General features: G+C 40.0%; 1 protein-coding gene across 3 annotated transcripts in view; it reads right to left on the bottom strand.

The window, feature by feature from the left end:
• Window positions 1-1,548: 1,548 nt before the first annotated feature.
• Window positions 1,549-21,234, bottom strand: part of CDIN1 (CDAN1 interacting nuclease 1) — a 220,117-nt gene continuing 200,431 nt past the window's right edge. For 2 of the 3 annotated variants that reach the window (XM_065871752.1, XM_065871754.1), the window contains one exon: window positions 2,804-2,933. In XM_065871752.1, the coding sequence (XP_065727824.1) occupies window positions 2,804-2,933 (130 nt within the window). Of the gene's footprint in view, window positions 2,934-21,234 lie in introns of all 3 variants that reach the window. The other variant, XM_065871753.1, reaches the window with a different exon arrangement.

Here is a 21,234-nt window from a genome sequence, read left to right as displayed (position 1 = left end):
CCCAGGGCCCATTTAGTGGATAACCTCATCCAGGGCTCTAAGCTATCCCCTGGAGGCTTCAATGAGTGAATGCACCCCCCAAAGACGGACAATTTATCATCTTCTTCCAGGGTGGAATCAAGCCTTGCCAATAATGAGCAGGTACACACACTGATGCTTAAAAGAAAATGATTCCCTCTGGAGATCCAGCTTTCTACTCTGCACCCCTGAGCCTCCCTTTTATATATGATTTTAGGAGTGTTCAGAAGAGTTGACATACATCTCGCCTGAAGCAAAAGAAAAAAAAAGAATTCTCACTGTTTTTTGTTTGTTTTTTGGGTGGAAATGGGGTGGGGTCTATGAAGTCACCTGAAATATCGGAGCTGGATCAGCTTTGTTCTGAGCTCATGCCTCTGCATGCTTCGAACAAATAGGGTCTCTTGTTTGTTTGTGAGAGCAGACACTGGGCACGTCTATATATGCAGAGAGAACATCATTTAGTTTTACGTTTGTGCATATACTCCTACTTTCTGACGGCATAATTTATTAACACAGTTTGCAGAAAGCTCCATAACACAAGATTTGACTTTAATGTTAATGTTCTAACGATGAGAGCAAAAAAAAAAAAAAAAAAGTTGTCACCCCATGTATACCCTCTAGGGCTGATGTTTACACTGTCTAAATTTAAAAAACAAGTAAACAAACAACACATACAGATAGACCACAGATAAGTATTCCTTACATAAAAGAGGAACAAGGAGGATTTCAGCTTCCAGTCTGGGAACGCTAGGCCCCTCACCACACTCTTCCAACTGAAAAATAGTAGACGTTATAATCACATTAGTTTTTATGTAGAATAAAGCTTAGTTTTAAATAACTTGTAACTTTATCATAGTACGTACAGTCTACTGCTGGTTCCTTCCCCACTTTTCAGGGCCAGATTTTAAAACCCCATTCATAAAGAGGAGGTGGTGCCCTTGCCAGAGAACACCGGTGCCTTCTCCTAACACATTATGTCAGGGCACCAGGTAGAAGAGCAAATTCTGAAATGCAAGCACCTCTTTCATTTTTTAAATTTATTTGTGCACCTTCATCATAAATTTGTTTAATATAAAACAAATCCTTGACGAAGGTTTAACAGGGTTTTCAACATCTGTGCAGATAAATGTAATTTATTTCTAAAGAAGAAAAAGCAGTTTAGAGCATGCCATGCAAACTGCTTTTAACAACATTTTAGTCTAAAATGTGTGTGTGTGTGTGAGTGTGTATCAAGACAACAGCAGTGGTTCCAAATCATCCTATTTTACTCATGAAACCTGCATGGTGAATTTTACACTGAAACAGAAGTTTGCCTGATGCCGCCTTACTGTTTCATCTTCTTCCTCTTTCTTTTTTGTTTAATGCAACTTGCCACAGAGCTAAAATCCATGCCTGAACCTGACATGTTTGTATCCTTCAAAAGGAAAGGCAGTAGGCAGATTTCTGCAGATCTTCTTAGGTACAAAATGAACAAAGTACAAATGGTATATTTAGTCTTTTGAAAGAACCAAGCAATGTATATAACTTGAAGGTGTTTGTAAAAGTTACATTTTTACTAATATTTCCAAACTCATTCAACATTATAAAGAATATTATGTTTTGCCAACATGAGGGCAGATATTTTACTAAGTACATTTTTGGGTATGGATTAATTTTTCACCTTCCTAAAAGATAGCTTTATAATGAATTTACTGATGTTTTCCTTTAGATTGAAATTTGGTTTGCAGTAGAAAAAGTGAATAAATGAAAGTGAACAAATACAAAACTTCTTTTGCTTACTTGAAAATTGCTCTAGGTTTATTTTTGGTACACTTAATTCATTCAAAGCCAAACAATCCTAATGCCTAAATTATTTGAGTGTTATATAATTATGCGGTATAAAATGCAGATACAAAGCAGAGTACAGAATGCGCTTTTGAAAAAGTTTACTCATAAAAATACTGACTACCATACATACTGACAACTAGTTACGTTTAAAAATAAACTCTTGTCAAGGCTGGCACCCAGCTTCCGTCGTCTGCCCTCAGCCCCCAATCCAAAGGAGTGTGGTTTCCAGACACAACGTAACTAATGCTTTTAAATGAGATAAATGGAAAATGTTTGGTGCTCAAATAAGTATTATAGAAAGAGGAAATTCTCATCAAGTATATTTTTTTCAGCTTGGCTTACTGCCACAGAAGTCAGGAAACCATAAAGACTGGAGAAAACAAACGCAGGCTCCCAGCAAGGTCTGCCCTTGCAGGTGAGAGCGAAAATCTAGTTGCAGCCTTCACGATTTCGGCTTTGCTGGGACTGTGCTAGGTTATTCCATGACAGTAACGCAACCCTGGGTATCCGTGAGTGTACATGAAGAGAAAGGGGGAGGGAGAGAGAATGAATGGAGGCTTACCAAAAAAAAAAAAAAGAGGGCGATTCAGTAACTGGGAGGAAAATTGAAAAATCACACCTTTCAGTCTCCGCATTTTTTCTTTTGTTCAGTATATAAGGAGAAACCATCCGGAAGGAAGAAAGATTATGACTATCTATAAACTAACTGTTTGACAGAGACAGAGATGCTGATAATGAGTGGGCTGTGTCTGTAGTTCTTGGCTGTTCACATGAGCAAGGGGTGAAGGAAAACAGAAACTCTTGATATGTTTGTCTAAAGAGGTAGTGGTGTGACTACGGGCAGCGAGAGTTCAGCTGAAGTTCAGGGCAGATGCTGCCAGGAGTTTACACTGCAGGAAAGTAAAATTGCTTCCGGATTCATCTTTTCCTCCCAGCTTCTCTTCCAGGATCATCAGGGTCAAGCAATGCTATGGCATAAGGTGACGATGTTGGTGGGGAAACAGGCTTGGAGCAGGATGCCCCTTTCCCGGTTACAGTCTAGCTCCTGGATAAATCCGTACCAGTAGATGACTAAGCCTGGCCCAAACCTGCAAAAACATGAGAAAATAACATGCACACATAGTATCAACATAGTTCCAGAAAAAGGTAATCTTTGCAGCATGGATAAGATGATTAAATGACTTTATTGTACAAAGTTTTTGTTTCGGTTGCTAGATTATGACTGAAAGTAGCTGAACTTACACCAAAGAGCTTATTTCATGCAAGTGTCACCGCCTTGGACGGATTTGTTACCTTTCTTTCAAGGAACCTGAACTATTTCACTGCTCTAATTACCTCTCAGTCAGGTGTTGTGACGACTTAGCTGATGAAGGACAAAAGCAGAGTAGAAACAGCATTGATTTGGGCAGCACCAGGCTTGGGATTTTAGCCTCTTGACATTTAGAGGCACTCTTTTAAAAGTTAAACCTACCTATTTTCAACTAAGGAAAAAAAAATATTTGGAAAATAATTTAAAAAAAATCAACAGCTCAAGGTCTTCTTCTGGCTATAATGCTCTATTCACGTACCAATAGGGCCAGAAGTTCCTTCTGTCATTCATTCTTTCTAGTCTTAAAAACAAAAAACAAACCCATATGACAACTGGGATCCTGCAAAGAGTTCTCTCGGCCCCTTCACTCTCTGCATTACAGCCTCTCTAAGCGTGAACATGGCATGAAATTTGGTCGTAGGTTCTCATCACGAAAGTAAGGAATAATGCCATGTAGAGTTCTGAAAAAGTCTAGACAGATGGAGGCTTGAAACCTCAATGTTTCTAAATTGTGCCTCCGAATTATCTCCAATTTGGTTAGCGGCTCACTCAGGAAGTAGCCAGCAGGAAGTTGAGACCTCTAGGCTGGGTTCATAACGATGTAATCACTATCAATCACTGTGCACACAGAGATGTTTTGCACATCAGTTTCACGTTTTTCCTACCGAGAGTACTTAATTAAAGGGCAGCTCTACTTTTGGTGTCGTGTTGCAGGAATTTTACAGTGAAAGCATAAATTATGAACGTTGGGTTAGTAAAAGGATGTCTAAAAACAGAACTGCTTTCTGTATTCTGACATTACAGCAGGCTGAACCACGCTAGGCCAAAAAGCTTTTTCCTTCCATGATTTATTATATGCTGAAGTGTACTTGCCAAACCTAACAGTACAGGATGGGCTGCAAGATACTGTATGCACAGAAACAAGTTCAGTTGGATGTCATGGAATAGTTTATTTGCCAAGCTGTACATGAGATTAATTAAAACTTTTGTATTCCCTCCATGCAGGGATAGAATCATGAGATGTTGACTCATCAACTGAACTTGTTCTAGGGGACACAGGAGCTGTATAGGATGAGAAGCCTTGGAGCACCAGGCGCTGTGACATTTACCTGAATTCAGGGCTGATCGCAAATGCTTTTGTTTCTCAGTATCTCTGGGGAGAGTTTCCTTTGTGGTCAGAAGAATCAGGCACCTAGGGCACGAGGTATTTGGGGCCCCAGTGCTTAAATGCACACCAGGTGAAGCTCACACCTGGACGAGGTCTTGCTTCCATTTTAACCAAGGGTTTCTTAGTAACTTTTAATCACAAACAATTGTCTGCAATGGATACCATTTGGTATCTTGATTTTACAAAGAGCTCTATGACTAGTATCAGATGAGCTCAGGTTTGTCAAAACAAGTCTGGCAAGAGCAAGAAGACCTGTGATTTGGAGGACAATGTCTGAGAAGCCTCAAACCTTCCCATCAGTGAAGCAGCCCTCAGTCACAGCCTCAAGAAATCTACTGTTAACCTCAACACATGCCCCTGTTTTATTACACAGCCATTCTTGAGGCCGTGGTGTTCTTTAGAAAGGCGCTCATATTTCTATGAAGGGAGGGAAAAAAGAAAGGTGATCTAACCAGTCATGGAAAAGAACAGAAGAATATATAGAGGTCATAAACAACAAGCCCAGTGTTTTAAAGATTGAATAAAACAAAAACACATATCACCAGCCTGCGCTTTCCCTCAATCATAAGCCAAAGGGCACGAAGCAAGAAGGCTCTTTACGAAAATGGCATTTTCTAGGCATGAAAGTCAGGCTGGGGAACACCTCAGTAACCAAGAGAGTGGACTTGTTTCATTTGTGAGGCAACGCATGAAATCAGCACCTGGGAAAGGTTTTGCAAGACTAAACATTTCATGTAGTGGTTCACTTAGGAGGACTCTCTGAAGGTAGCAACACAGATCTATGAACTGTTTTTAGTATATATGAGAAATGACTCGGAATAAGGCTCTACCCTCTATCTAAGTCATTGTTCCCTAGCTTTGGGGTGAAATTATATTTACTTGGGAAATACCAGCTCTCTCATATGACCCAAAAGCTCTGATTGACAATATGTGCTTAATTAATTAAAAACGAGGAAATACGACTCCCTTTGTAAATAAAGATCGGTAGACGGAGGCTTTCAAATTACGTAGTCTTTGAATGACAAAAATAATGAGGACTTTAGAGAGTTAAAACTTTGGAAATTTAACGGGAGAACAAGACCTGGCCTTGTTCCCAATACCTTGAGTGCATTTCTGACGTTTCTCCAACAGCTGAGGATCCAGAGATTATCAGATGCTGGCAAATTAACCTTTCAGCAACTTGGCTGTTTATGAAGAGGCCAACCGCATTAGGCAACATTACATAACCCATTCCTCCATTATCGGAACCAGCAGAAGGCAACATGTAGGCTGATAATTTGAAAAATCAAGCAACCCATCTCTAGTATTTCCTTCTGAAAAGTTGTAAAACGGAGTAAACAAGACCTAGGAAATTTTTATGTTGGTCAAGTACAGGCTGATGGGCCTAGAGACTTCACCTTTTTGATGCCTACTTCCATTTATTGTGGCACTACTGGACAATAATGAGATCACTGGGAAGGCAAACATAACCTCTGTGACCAATAAAAATCAGAGTCTATTCACAGAATTTAAAAGAAAACAGAGTCCTTGGATCTGAGCAAATGTGCAAAGCAGAGGGTTGGTCTGCTACTGGGATTGCAGCCCTCCCTACCAGGCTGGAGACACTCAGTAATGGGATGTATATGGATATCTGAATTGACTGTGTAAACACATTTCAAGGTTGACTATAATTTGAAGGTTACTATACTCATGGTCAAGTAATAAGATCAAAGACTCCAACTGGATTTTAAAAACTCCTGTGGAGCAGAGCCTGGAATGTAAGTGACTCTTGAACAAGTAATTCTGCTTGCAAATAAAATACCACCAAATTAGCAACAATAACAAATACCTCTTGAAAAAATGGGAGGTGAAAGTCAAGAGCCATGACAGACCTTGAGGGTATGAAAGATAAAGCTCCTCATAAATAATGACAAGCTTATAAATGTGTTTGAAATGTGTTTCTCTGGTGTCCTTCCATTTTAGAGTATTTAGAGAAATTAAGCAGGAGGCTGTGGAATGAAAGCTGGGCACCCTTCTGTGGTCTTTGTGCACAGTTGTCTCCCAGAGATTGCACGTTTCATCATTTGTCTCTTTGCTACGTTGTGACCCTTTTGAGGGCAACGGCCATGTTTTATTTACATTTGTGTCCTCTGGGGCTAGCACAGTACCTGGTACATGACAGATACCCTCAAGAACAAGATGGAGAACACAGAGTTAATAATAGGATCAGACAGCTTTGTTGCACTGGTTACTCAATCAGTGGCGGCCTAGAGATGGGCAAGATGGAAGGACTCGGCTATTGCCATGGTTTGGCATTTTTATCCGTGAGCAGGATAGCACCCTAATGGCATACTAACAGATTATAGTGCTAGCAATAATAACAGTTACAACAATGTTAATTATTAACACTTTCATCGCACTTACTACGTGACAGACACTGTTCTAGGCATTTTACACGTATCGATCCATTTAACTCTCAGGTCAGCCCCAGGAGGGAGGGAGATACAATTACTGTCCCTATTTTACAAATGAAGAAACTGAGGCACAGAGAAATTAAGTATCTTGCCAAAGGTCTTGGCTAAAAAGCGGAGGAACGTGTTTTGGAGCCCAGGAGTGGCTGGAGGGTCTGTGACTGTCTTGCCATGATGTAGTGATCAGTCTGCTAAATGTGGTAAAATGGTATTTCTTTAACCAGAAAAAGAGGGGAAATGCCCTATGAACTGGTTAGACCACACGTAGAGTGTTGTGGAGGGTTCTGGTGTCATATTTTAAGGAGAATATCTCTAGTCTGGAAATGGTCCAGAGGAGAACTCTAGGATGTTTGAGGAAGCATTAGATTAACAAAGTATATGTGACCTGGAAATGAGAACTTAGGGTGGTGATGTGCTCGTTCACCACCTATGGATGTTTACACTGCTCATGGGAGAAGGAATTAGATTCCTGTTGTAGCTCTTGAGCACAGACCTAGGGCAATGTTTAAAAGTAACCAAGAATCAGATTTTGATTTAACATTGAGTGAGGCTGGAAGTGGATCTTTCCTCAGTCAAGCCTTTGGATGAGACCACAGACCCTGAGCCAATAACTTAAATGCTGAGAGAAGGTGAAGAAGAGGGCCCAACAAGCTATACCCATATTCCTGACCCACAGAAAAGGTGAGATAACAAATGTGTGCTATTTTAAGTCATGTAGTTTTGGGTGTTTTTTTTTTTAAATATAGCAATAGATAACTAATAGATACACCTGCACTACAGACTTGAGTAGTCAAATACCATTCTTCACGTATGCAGTATGGAGAGTCCTGTTGGCTACAGATTGGCTTTTGTCAGTTACACTTGCACCTAGACTTTACAGCAGAAGGGATTACCGAATGAGATTATCAATAAGTAGCAACTCTTCATCAAGGGGAAATCTCAGATACGAAGCAACTCTGTGTTTTTACACTAACAGAGCTTCCTGGCTCCTAACTTAGACTATATACCAATGCCCCTCCCTGCTCCATATCTAGGATGCTGGGGTTATCCAAAGAAATATAGAAATCATAAAATAAAATGAAGAATTCTGCATATTTTCTCAAGTTCTGTGGTTTTGGTGTTAGAGTTGGTTATTGGGCTTCTGAAGCTGCAAATAGAGGGTAGAGATAGGGTGTGGGAGGTTGGTTACAGTTGAGGTGCCTGCTGACAATTAGAGAAGAGACACTAAAAAACCCCAACCAACCAACCAACCAACCAAACAAACAAAAAAACAACCCAATTGTAGTAATCCAAGGCTATTTGGTGCGGGGGCAAATAGACTTTGTCAACCTCAACAGGTGCTGAGGACAGCCCAGGAAAAACAAATGCTGGTTTCATTTTGTTCAGTTAAAAAAGGCTGTAAAATCTGTAAGACATTTTTAAAATAATTGTCACCAAGAATGTTTTAAAAATGGTACTTCAGTGAGCAAATTCTTAGTTTTCCAGAAAAATTTAGCTATCCTCAGATAGTCTCTGAGGTTGTTAGATTATGAATGTTGGACAGAATACGGTACAAGTTATAAAGGAAGTCTTTCTACAGCTCTCTGAGAAAGTCAGAGGCACAGACAGGAAATTTGGGCCCCCAAATTAAGGAAGGACTTGCTTACTCTTTCTAAACTATAAAAAAAAAAAATACCCTCCCTTCCTTGCCATGCCTCTACACTATCCTATAACTCAGGAATTACTTGGATGGTAGTTTTACTTATGGAGAAAAGACTATTAACTTTCTATTGTTAAGACTTTTCCTTGAGGCACCTTCTTCAGAGAGGTTGAAATGAAAGATAAATGCAGGAATTTAGAGATTTCCAATCACATATTAGATACCATTTTGCAAAATTAGCCCCCAAAACCAGCTCCCTGGTTGGTTTCCTGAAGCCTGTTTAGCTTCTATGTCTCCACAGATTTCAGAGGGCACTTGACCAGACATTATGTCTATAAAGATGCTGTCTTAATACAAATAAAATGATTCTAATACCCAACAGCAAAAAGGTAACTTTTACTGCACACTCATTACGTGGCAGGCAGTGCTTCAAGCACTTTTTTTTTTTTTTTTTTTGCGGTACGCGGGCCTCTCACTGCTGTGGCCTCTCCCGTTGCGGAGCCCAGTCTCCGGACGCGCAGGCTCAGCGGCCATGGCTCACGGGCCCAGCCGCTCCGTGGCATGTGGGATCTTCCCGGACCGGGGCACGAACCCGTGTCCCCTGCATCGGCAGGTGGACTCTCAACCACTGCGCCACCAGGGAAGCCCTTCAAGCACGTTTACATGTACAGACTAATTTGATATGCACAAGCCAGCCCCCTATGCAGGAAGGGTGGGGTGACACTGTGATTATCCCCATTTCACAGATGAAAAAACTGAGGCACTAAAATGGTTAGGCTTTGAACCTAAGCAGTCTAGCTCTATGGCTTGTGCTTGTAACCACTACATTATACTGTCTCTCATTATGCCTTGTATTTACACAGCAATTTGTAACAGTCATTCACCTTTGAAAAAATAACAACACCTGGAAATGAGAGAGGAGCAGGGGCCTGGAAGGCAGGTGATTAATCAAAAGTTCAGTGTATGCGTTGGAATTCACCTGTCCTACAGGAATAATTCTTCAAGTATGAAGTCAATAGTTTCACACTAAAAAGTTTATCTAGCTACTCTTTTAGGTTTAAGTGTCACCATGTTTAGGAAGTATATGTAAAGCAACGTACAATTCAGGTGAAAGAAATTAAAGTGACTGCATTTGAGGGAGCATATTTGAAGCATTTGACAATCAGGTGGAAGTAAGCTGGGGAATGAGAATCATAGCCTGTTCACATAAATGGAAATAAACAGCTGGAATAAGTTATGAGGAAAACTGAGGGAAGCAATGGGTCTAAGTGAGTGTGTCAGGTGGAGATTTGTTTTCCCAGAAAAGAAGGTTCAGACTTGCTAAACAGGGTTGATACGGTGAACTCCAAAGGTCCATTTTTGCTCCTAAAATCCTTCTAGTACAGGGATGTATCTCATATTTGTGCAATTAACTTGGCTTATCAATGTTTTCAGCTCCAAGAGAAAATAACCATATATTTTTAAAAAATCAATACAATTTTCCATCTCTTTTGATCATATGAAGGTGAAGGGTGGTGGAAGACTCATATCCTATTGTACAATTTGCCTTTCTACATAGAATAAGAGAAAACTCATGAGACTGATCATATACTTCTCAATGAGCCACGTTACCATTTTTACACATGAAAAAGGATTCTAATGCACCAGGGTTCTGCAATATAAATCTGGATCAAGTCAATAAAACAAACAATTTTCAATTGAAGGATGACAAGAGGACCATGGAACGATCTGATGATTTTAGTAAAGTTTCTTGTTCATGAGGGTCTTCATAAAACAATAAAAATAAAACCTAGCTGTATTGATTCAAATCTTTGTTTCCAACCCAAATCTTATTTTTCAATTCATAAGCAAATAGAAAACGCCTCTCCAAAAGAGGAATAGCAGAGAATCTTTTTTTTTTTTTTCTCATTTTGAGCTGCTGTGTGGGGTCTGGGATATCTTCTGAGGATGTGTGCAGACATGTGGCTGCTGGAAGTCAATTGTTTCACCATCAAAAAGACTTGCATGTGGTTTTCATGAAGAACACATTCTCAAACACACAGTTCAGGATGAAGGAGAAATATAAAACATCTTGTAATTGTTTTAAAATAAACTCTTATACTGTTTATTTAGTTTTAATCTGCGTGTTGTAGATTGGTTATGCACTTGTTAATCACTGTTGTATGTATCTCTAGACAGAGTTGTAAATAACTTTTCAGTCCCAGTGAAATATGCTTGCACATGTTTATATGCAAGGTATGTGTGTATTTATGCCTATGTATAAATGTGTGTACAATAATAATAGATCAGTGATCATGCAGTATAGTACCCTACGGTTCTGGCACTACGGTCAATTTCATATACAATGCGAATATTCTTTTTTGGTAATATATAGAGATGAAGTAAAAATATAAATTGATTGTTTCATTTGCTTTTTTTGCTTGGCAGTTCTGTGTTTGCAAATTGCAATGACTGAAGAAAGAGAATCCTAGTTACGAATATTCTTGTTCAATTCATGGATCTTGGTTAGTAAAATTGCAATTCTCTTTGTAACATAACTCACTGTCTATAATTTTGAAAACAAAAAAGGAAAATATATGAGAAATACTGATTCACCCTTGGCCTTTATGCCACATAGAAAATAAACAGAAAATACATTATTTTGAAGAAAATTTAAAATGTATATAAATACACAACCACAACCACCTGAAATTCTCCCTGGTGTTTATACAACTCGGCATTTTCATGTCTACATTAAATTGCCTGGAAAAGTGCTTAATTTCCACTCCACTTTGTCCTGTGTTGGAAATTCTTAGATGCTATACTAACAGTCTTTCCAGCCTATAGTAAATCTCTTCTCCAAAGAGAAGAACTGAGGTAGGCAGGATAGAAAACAAAGGCAGAAGCTTTTTAATATTTAATCTGTTGTCTTTAATATCTGTTTTCTTGGAGAAACACTAACCCCTGGCAGTGAGGCAGGCTCTCTGCATGTGCCCATTAAGAGTCTACATATAAGCCTGCATATTCATCCTGTGTGGAGCACAAGTCACACAAGAAAGGATATTCCTCTCCTTTAGATACTTACAATTCAAATTTTAATAATGTAGAACCATGCACATTTAAGTGTAAAATATAAGTTTTTGAATATTGAATAATTATTATTGAATAATAAAATAATAATAAACGAACAAAGTGCCAAAAGGTTCACAGCAAAAGAATAATTAGAACAATAACATGGTGTTCTAGAAGTTTTCCTAGACAAGGTGAGTTCCCAGCTACGCTGCATTTATTCATACAATGGCCCTTTTAATTTTTTCCATTATACACACATGTTTTTTGAGGGAAGAATGAAGACTGGGGTTAGGGGTCCCAAGAGATGTAGAGGGATGGCAGAATCAGAAGCATATTGAGACGATTTCATTGTAAAACTGGAGAATGGGTTTAAGTATGATAGCCCTGTTTTTTTGTTTCAAATGAGGATGTGTAGAGTGGACAGTACACATCCTCAAATGGGAAGAAGAGAGAAACACCAAATGCAGTGAAAGAAACCGAAACCATAAAAATCACAAAGTACCCAAGGTCATATTTACTTTGAAAAACACTTAAGTACTAAGAGTGAGAGAACACTTCAGGCGGACCTTGGGTGCAAATCGTATCTATCTCCCTAGAATTTATACCCCAGCCTTTTTCCAAAAGTTGGGGTAGTTTACAAAATTGGTTGTGTGAATTATTACATGTTTTCTCAGTTATTTCCCCAGGGAAACATGCCAAAGGCAAACCCATCATTTCAGCTGATTTAGGGTTTGATGCCAGGGGATTTATAATTGATATGACAAACATAATGGAAAGTGATCATCACACTGGCAATACATGGGCTGACAGTGCGCTAGTCCATTTTGGTGTTTGCCAGTTAGAGACTTGCTCGGATAAATTTTGAGGTTATTTCTGAACTTTTCATTACCAACTTCCTGAATACTAGAAACTAGAAATGTGTTATAAAATAGAAAAGATTTTATCACATAAACATTGCTTACCCCAAATATATTTTTTTCACGTAGTGTTTTATTATTAGGTAGAGGGGGGATGGGGTCTCTTTTTCCTCGGCTCAGTTCACAGAAGATCACAGGGTAACCCAGACTTCAGTCAGACATTTATCTCAAGACACAAAGAGATTTATGGGTTCTGGATATATAAAAGTCTGCTTAAAATAAAAAAAATTATCGGAATTTTCATACTTGGCAAAGTCAAATAACTGAAGGATTAAGGCTGATACATGTTTGCCCTATAAATCTATCGTTAACCAAATGTGACACAATGCTTCAGGTATGTCAGATCCCAACTTACTCTAAATGTGTAGTTAAAAATTTCTCTTAATCACAGTAAATATTTCACGATAAGGAAAATCTCTCTGGCTAACTATCACAGTCCTCAAAAGCAAACCTCCCAATTTTACAGATCCATAAAGGCAAATACTGGAAAGAGGAGAAAAAAATCCAAAGGTAGAACCATCTAGGTCATTAGGAAAAGTGGTCAGGCAAGGAAAAACAATTTACAAAATACGGTTCTTAGAAAAAAATAAAATAGAGATAATCCAGCCTTGCAGTTATTAAACAAACACTTCTAGAATGCAAGCTCCATGAGGACAGCTTGTATTTCACCGCACACAGGAGTCAGCCAATAAATATTGCATGAATGAATACCACTATAGAGCCCCTGCCTCAGGAGAAGCTGTGAATGCTATCATGCATTTGGAAAAAAAAAAAATCTTTTGCTGATAACTCTCCACCGTGTAGGGAAGAAAAGTCATTTTTAAAGGTGAGAAAATGAGCCTTAAAAATATGCCCAAGTTGCCCACTGAAGAGCTAGCTCCCCGAGGGGCTATTAGGAATCTCTGCTTTCCAGGTTGTTACGGGGGAGATGATGCTGTGTTCTAAAAGCTGGGAGGAAACACGAGTACTGTTCCCTAGAAGGGCCACTCCTGATGGCTGACGTGGTGACTGTGAGGTGGGTAGGAATTAACTGCTAAGAAGAAAAACTAAGCACTTGGGAGCCAATCACTGCACACAGGTGGCTCTCTCTTCCTTGAAATACAATCAATTCAGGTAGGCTTTTGTTTACAGTAGCTTTTATCTAGAAGATAAGGTTGTAAAAACATCAATCAAAATGAAGTACTACTGTTTCTGGCCATATCTCAGCAGGTTCATCTGTTTTATTTCTTCCTCCCTTTCCAAATACCTTAAGGTGTTTAAGATGAGTGAAGAGATATCAGAGTATTAAAGTGAACTGTATTTGTATGACACACGGATTTGCACTCCATGAACCACAAATACCATCCCTGCGGTGCCTGAGCATTCCCAGGTTCAGGAGGAGCCTGTGTTCCTGTTGCTTTGCTTTTCGATCACATATAAACTTTACAGAATGACCTTTACGCCATTTTCAATAGTGCTGCTTTAAGAAAATGAGGAGTTGATGGCTCCTCTATGTTGGTGTGAGGCTTTTAACTTCTTTCTACCCTGCCCTTTCCCCCAAAAGGCGTGTATAATAAAATAGCAAAATAGAAATAGAAAATTGAGCTCAGGAAAAGAAGAATGCATGAAGGTTGATATTTGAAACTGTCCTGACAAACTTTTTGGACACTGAGGCTGGCCTTTGAGGCAGATGGGGTCTTCAGGAAGCTCAGCGGCCAGCACCAATTTCTAAAGGTGGCCAAACCCTTTGTTTTCTCATGGTTAACGAAGCTATTTTATCAGTTAATTGCAGGAAAAAAATATGAGACTAAGGACAGAATTTTTTTTTTAAGTAACAGGTGAAGGATCACGTGTGAGTGTGGAAAACTGCAGGGCTGGACTCAAAGGAGGGACACACTTTAGTGAACTCTGGGTTCCATTCTTCAGCTAATGGTGGGCAAAACACTTCAGAGTTCTTAAAATACGTTCACAAATTATACAGTAACATCTGACCCTCAAAACATGTTTTATTTTGACTTGACAAATAAGGAAACTGAGGTACTCAGAGGTCGAGTGACTTGTTTAAGATCACATGGGAGCCACGGACAGTGGTGCATGAACCCAGCTCTCCCTCCTTTCTGTGCAGTGTTGCTGTGTGCATGTAAAACCACCTCCTCTGTTTTCCTGGCTGCAGAACAGGGAGAACGGTACCTCCTGCTTTTCTGAAAAGGATGCCGAGTTCTGGGGATACAGCGATAACAGGGACACAGTCCCTGTCTTCCAGGGGCTCTCAGGAGTAAGGGGGATAAGCAGGTTAAAAGGCAGTGTACGGAGGAGACAGATGTTGTAGAACTGTGCAGAAGGCTCTGCAGTGGCCCCAGGCAGGTCAGGGAAGGCTCTGAGCAGAGGTCAGGTGACCTTTGGAGGGAATCTGGAAGTCAGGTTTGCTCTCCTCTCTGTAAGACAGGGAGGATGCTTTGGGTGGAGGGAGAAGCACACACAGACAGTGATGAGAAAAAGCCTGGCGCCTCTGGGGGCAGCACAGAAAAGTTTAGAATAAACAAAGATCATGGGCCTGGCACAGGACACAGCTGGAAAAGCGCGGTGGGAGCGAGGCTGCTGAGGGCCAGAGGGGCACTGCCTAGCAGACTAAGGTGCCGTGAGGGCCGAGGGGCTGGTACACAAGTAGAGACCGTTCCTCCGATCCCATGGAACAGGCACACCAGCCCTTTGCCCCAGGCTAATCCTCTTTTATGAAACCCAAATGCCCGGGGCCATGTTTCTGTATGGAATTTGTGAGCTAAATATTTACTTTGTGTAGGGCCAAAGTATCTACTACAGCTCACTTATTTGGGGGTAAACACATTAGAGAAGAGTATACATTAAAACAAATCTCTCCCCTTCCCCACATTTCCACTCCATACAGAAAAAAGACCGCCTGAAAACTATACCGAGGGCTCAACTTTCCGGAGTCGCTGGGACAACGTATGTGTATATAAACAGTCACAGCCCAGCTCCACGGGGTCCCTCCAGTTTGTATTCTTGGAGAGGTCTGCAGGCACGAGATGACTGGCCAACCGTTTCCTTAGTGACTTACACAGCAAAACCTTATTTAACGGAACAGGAGTCATTAGCTACATTTTATGAAGATAAGGACTTCCAGAAGTGAGTTCTCATCTGGTTGTTTTTTGATTAAAAGCAAGACAAGGGAGAGAGAGAGCTCCACTGAGCCTGCAGTTTTCCTTGGCAAACTCAGCGGCTCTGAGTTCGCCCCACGAAGGCCACTGGGGCTGGTGCTGTGGTTTGACTCCAGCGAGTTGAAAGCAATCTGTCAATGTGGGGGGTGGGGAGGAGTTACGGAGGTTATTTTAAACATTTAGTTCAGCTTTGGACTGTCTTCTTTTAGAGGCATTCCTGGCTGCAAACTGCCTCATCCTGGGTGACATAAGACAAGCTATTGAATGAGGTTAGACTAAGGTCCCCACAGACAGAGAGGTGGTCCACCCATGTTGCCATTAGCTGATTAATAGGTGTTTATTTTTAGGGCTTGAACTAACAGGCCATGCTAAGGCCAATGCAAGATGATATCTGAAGTAATCTGTGAGTGCCTCATGCTTGCAAAAGACCTTACTTTTTTGTGTGGTTGCTCATATACCTGAAGTCCTTGTCAGACCAGTAAAATTTCATGTCAAAGATAGAGAAAACCCCACCCCACTACATTACAGAGAGGGCCACTGCAAAAATAGATCCATTATCACTATTTAAAAAAAATACTTGTTGAGAGGAAAGGGAAGAAAAATATGACCAACCAGTTATGGCAACTGGTTCAGTCCAAATTCTCATTCAGCGCTCGATACTAAATAATGAAAATTCCTAACATTAGGTCCAATGCCTTGCACAAAAAATAACTAGACTTGCTATTTATTTATTTATTTTTGCTATTTATTTTTGAATGAGACATTGTGACTGCAGATATATGCCATTATAAAGCCTACTTGCATGTATGGAATTTATTTTGATTTATGAAATTTATGATTCTAAAGGATTCTGAAGCTAAACGGCAAAATGAACTGGTCTCTCGTTGCCAAACTCTAAGTTTAAAGGATGTTACAATTACATATTTATGTTTATTTGTTTAATGCTTACCTCCCTCATAGACAGCATGTTCCATAAAAGCAATGTCTCGTCTACATTACCATTACCTGGCATTTAGTGGTACATGGCACATAACAGATGTCTAATAAAAATCTGTTGAATGAATGAATGGAAAGTAGAAAAGTTCCACAGAGGATCTTTGCACAGCTATTTCACTTAGGTGTAGTCTAGATCTTGAACCCAATGGCATACAGAGAATGGGCTGAATAGTCTGGAAAACAGTGCTGTTGCTTGCTTTACTTAATCATTTGCCTTTGTTTACTTGATAAGCTCTCCTACTTCCCCAAGCAGGATCATTGTGGTGTTGACTGCCACAGTCAGAGGGAAGTTAAAGTGACTGGCTTTCATACTGCATACTTTTTCTTCGAGCTGTTTTTTGCTGGAATATCTTTACAGGAAAATGAGCTGGAAACTTCTTTTAGTTTGGATTTGTCACCTCAGCCTCGTGACACGTAATAGTACAACACTGGCACTCTTTCCTTACCTTCTGGGTTAACACAAATCCACCTCTAGCCATACTTCTGAGTGATAACAGCTCTGGGAAAGAGGGATTTAGAATGTAAGACAGGGAAAGATTGCTGGCCACGGTCCCGATCCCCTGCTGAAGTCTGTGCTTGACCCAAAGAGCAAGGTGCAGTTTTATTTAGACTTCATAGAAAGATATGGAAGATCTTAAGAGCCCCAAAATCCAGTCTGTAAAGCTGTTATGTCCACAATCAGATCAGCTAGGTTCCTAGTGGGGACACATATGGCAATTTACCACCACCGTTTCCAAAGGGAAGCAACCCCTGTGCCTTCTGTCTATTTTCATGATCTATCCAACACAGATCAGTCCCTCAGAGCTCCTGACACATTGATAACACCCTTCAGTCTTATTTATGGACCAAGCATTGACTTTACAGAAACAGACTACAGTCACCATTTGAAAGAATTCTTTGATCTCACGCAAGATTACGCACTGGTTCTAGACTGGATCTGTCTTTGGTAGGACTAACAGTCCCCATGTTATGTGTTGAACACTTTTTTTTTTTTTTTTTGCGGTACGTGGGCCTCTCACTGTTGTGTCCTCTCCCTTTGCAGAGCACAGGCTCCGGACGCGCAGGCCCAGCGGCCATGGCTCATCAGACCAGCTGCTCCGCAGCATGTGGGATCTTCCCAGACTGGGGCATGAACCTGTGTCCCCTGCGTCGGCAGGCGGACCCTCAACCACTGTGCCACCAGGGAAGCCCTGAACACTCTTAACTATAATGCCTTCAGGTCGGTCAGATGCTGCTTTCAAGCTCTCCAGCACGAGAGCAGATGTTTCAGAAAAAGACGGAAATAACAGAAAAAGAAGGATATCACGTATGGGCCATAATTTTAACAGGAAGCCTGTTAGACTCACAGTGTGGTATTCAGACTTTGTCTTAATTTAATGAGAGATGGTAAACAAAAGGGGTTAGTTCTCTGATTGAATCTCGCTTATTTGTTAGAATTAATGCCATTCATTCAGCAAGTATAAAACGTGTAATATAACAACAAAAGTTCTCATTTTGCTTAGAGTTACCACTTACAAAGCTGAAACGTACCACAACAAACAAAAAAGGTCACAGAAGATTTAGGGTACATATTTCAACGCCTATCTTCTTTTTTTCAATGTGCTTAGCATAACTTGATTAAACTTTATTTATTTAAAATGTTCCTATATTTATTTATTTTAAAGGATTGAACATAATTGCTCAAGAAAATGGTCTGCAATTTTGGAACCCCTCAGCTTGCGTGTGGGTAGGGTCAGTTTCTTTGGGTAACTATAAATAAATTACCCAAAGTTAAACGACAGTAGTTATTCAAGGATTTGAGGTACTGGGGACAGTCTAGAGGATACTTCAGCCTCCTCTCTCTTTATATTTTAGGAAACGTGAGGAAAAGCAGATTGTTTTATTTTACTAATCTAGGTAAGGCTGAAAGGAGGAGAGACCTAGATTGAAGGACCAAATAACTAAGCTGTAAAGACACTTTACTTTTTTTCTCAGACATGAGGAAATAGCATCAATTTACATTTATATAGTGCTTTATGCTTTCAAGAAAATGCTGATATGTTGTCCAGGAGGATGAAGTATTTAGGGAAACTAAGTGAGTCCCCAGAGACTTACTGGCAAGACACTGAGGTTAGGACTGAGATCTGCTGACTTCTAATCCAGGGATGATGGAGGAACCTTGGAAAGTTCTGTTGAACAATTTTACCCTATGGTCCCGATTACATTTATTACTCTTCCAGTTGAGTTAGAATAAAAAGTTAGTCCTTATATTTTACATCTTATCTTGTGTAGGGAGATAACATTATTCATTATTATTATTCAGAGAGTATTTAAATGCTACAGATTTGATGCAATTGCTAAGCATCATTAAAATACATTTAAGTAATAATTTTGTTTTGAAACTAACTGAGATATTTTACATTTTGAGGCCATCACCTCTGACAAGCTACTTCTCACGTTGTACCCACAGGCAAACCTTTCAATTCTATAAAATGGGATTTTTGTCAGGCATCCTAAAACATCTGAAGGAAACATTAATTTTTATCTGTCAGGATGTACTAATTAGAGTTTTAAAAATTAAAAAAAAAATCATGCCTGAGTTCAAACTACTCATTTGTTTTTTTAAAAAATATAATTATCATTATATTTCTTTTTAAATGTAAGGCAACATCTTATCTTTTAGGTAAGTAAAAACATGTTGGCCTTAATCCAATTCTACAACAGTAAGTTGCATAATTCCTGTCAAAAACTATGAATATAGTCACTCTCCTAATTTATTTAGAGAAATATTAAATACATTGTACATATTACCTGATTCTGGTCTTTTGTTATGATTCCTATAGCTATACGTTAGGAATGAAATTAAAACAAAAGGACCTGTAATATTTTTCATTACAGACAGAAATCAGTTCTTAAGTGACAAAACTGACTATATCTATAATACAATTAAAATCTAATTTTTCAGAATATAACGCATAAATATGTATATGATCACAACAGTACTATGGTAAGAACATATCAACTTGTTTAACATTAATTAACCTAATAGATTTTGGGGAGTTAAATATATTCACTATAATCTTAAGATAGTTCTGGATATAATGAGAAATAGGATATTTAAATAACAAAAGACTGAATAACTTTTAAAATTATGCACAAGTGATTATAGGGAGGTTAAAGGGTAAGGGGGTTAGAAGGCAAAAATATCTGCCTTGGAATGATAGAGGAGTGGTCCTTATATCTTTGCATCATTCTTAATAGCATAGTATCCTTGCTGATGCAAGTGAAACTGTGGGTTCAGAGTATGAAACCACAGCTACTAATTACTGTGCTGCAATTTCTGAAAAGCGACCACAGTTCAATGGTGTTGATGGGAAGGTGGAGGAGTGACAGTGGGGGAGATTTCACTGAAGATGTGAAATTTCTGTTTTTTTTTTTTTTTTTGCGGTACGCGGGCCTCTCACTGCTGTGGCCTCTCCCATTGCAGAGCACAGGCTCCGGACGCGCAGGTTCAGCGGCCATGGCTCACGGGCCCAGCCGCTCCACGGCATGTGGGATCTTCCCGGACCGGGGCACGAACCCGTGTCCCCTGCATCGGCAGGCGGACTCTCAACCACTGCGCCACCAGGGAAGCCCTCTGTCTGGTTTTAAAGTCTGAGAGGAGAACGTAAGATGGAGAAACACTGAAGGGTATGGACAGGGCAAGGATAAGAATACAGGCATTTGTGTCTGGTACTTAGGGGCTTCTCTAGAAGTCAGTCTGAAAATCAGTGCAGTAAGCAATTAAAAGAATGAATCTGGAACTCAAGGAAAAGATACAAATGGATGATACAAATTTGGAAATGAAACAGGCATGTAGACAAGATTTGGCTAGGGGAGCAAAGAGAGAGGGGGTCTGAGGATGGAAACCAGGGGTGGGAATGTCAGGGGCTGGTGGAGGAAGGGGAAACAGCTACGAAGGTTGTGCAGCATGAGAGGCTTCAAAGGGGTAGAAGGAGAATCAGGAAAGAGTGGGATCAGAAAGTCAAGGAGTGGGCTTAACAGTGTCAAAGAGAGGAGAGTGGTCAGACAAGAGAAAGATGAGGGCGTCCGTCTGTGCTGAGTGATGAGGGGCCGCTGCATGCAGCTACCGCTGAGAGACTGCAGAGATGTAGGGAGGAGAGACCCCAAGTGAAGATGACTCGAAGATGTTCGGTGGCGAAGAAAAGAGCAAAGCTAGAGAGAGAGACGGCAGGAGGAGAATGAGAGCGGGTCAGAGGTAGGTTGGGCCGCATGTGATGTACTGGTGGTCTAATATGATCTCATATACACAAAACAATGACCTTCTGGCAGTTGTGTCCATTGACCCAATCAGAAAGACACAAGGTAACAATGAGATGAGGGGTCCACCGAGGAGGAGTACATTATACACACAGTGGACAAACGTCTACAACTTTGAAATCTATACATCTAGCACAAAATCAGAAATATTAGCTTTAAAAAATTGTAAAAAAAGATAAGTAGCGTGTTTTTAGGCAGAGTTAGGAGGAGATAAAGAACGTAACCCAATATGCACCATTTGTTCACACAGGACTAAGAACTTAGATTTTATCTAAAGGAATAAAAAGTTACTTTAAAAATATATACTTTCACCTTTGTTGCCTTGAACTCAAATTAAAAGTGAAACGGGGCTTCCCTGGTGGTGCAGTGGTTGAGAGTCTGCCTGCCGATGCAGGGGACACGGGT

The sequence above is a fragment of the Phocoena phocoena genome, chromosome 2, assembly GCF_963924675.1.
Source record: "Phocoena phocoena chromosome 2, mPhoPho1.1, whole genome shotgun sequence".
Taxonomy (NCBI): Eukaryota; Metazoa; Chordata; class Mammalia; order Artiodactyla; family Phocoenidae; genus Phocoena; species Phocoena phocoena.
The sequence above is the reverse complement of the archived record's forward strand: the minus strand, read 5'-3'. Positions and strand labels throughout refer to the sequence as shown.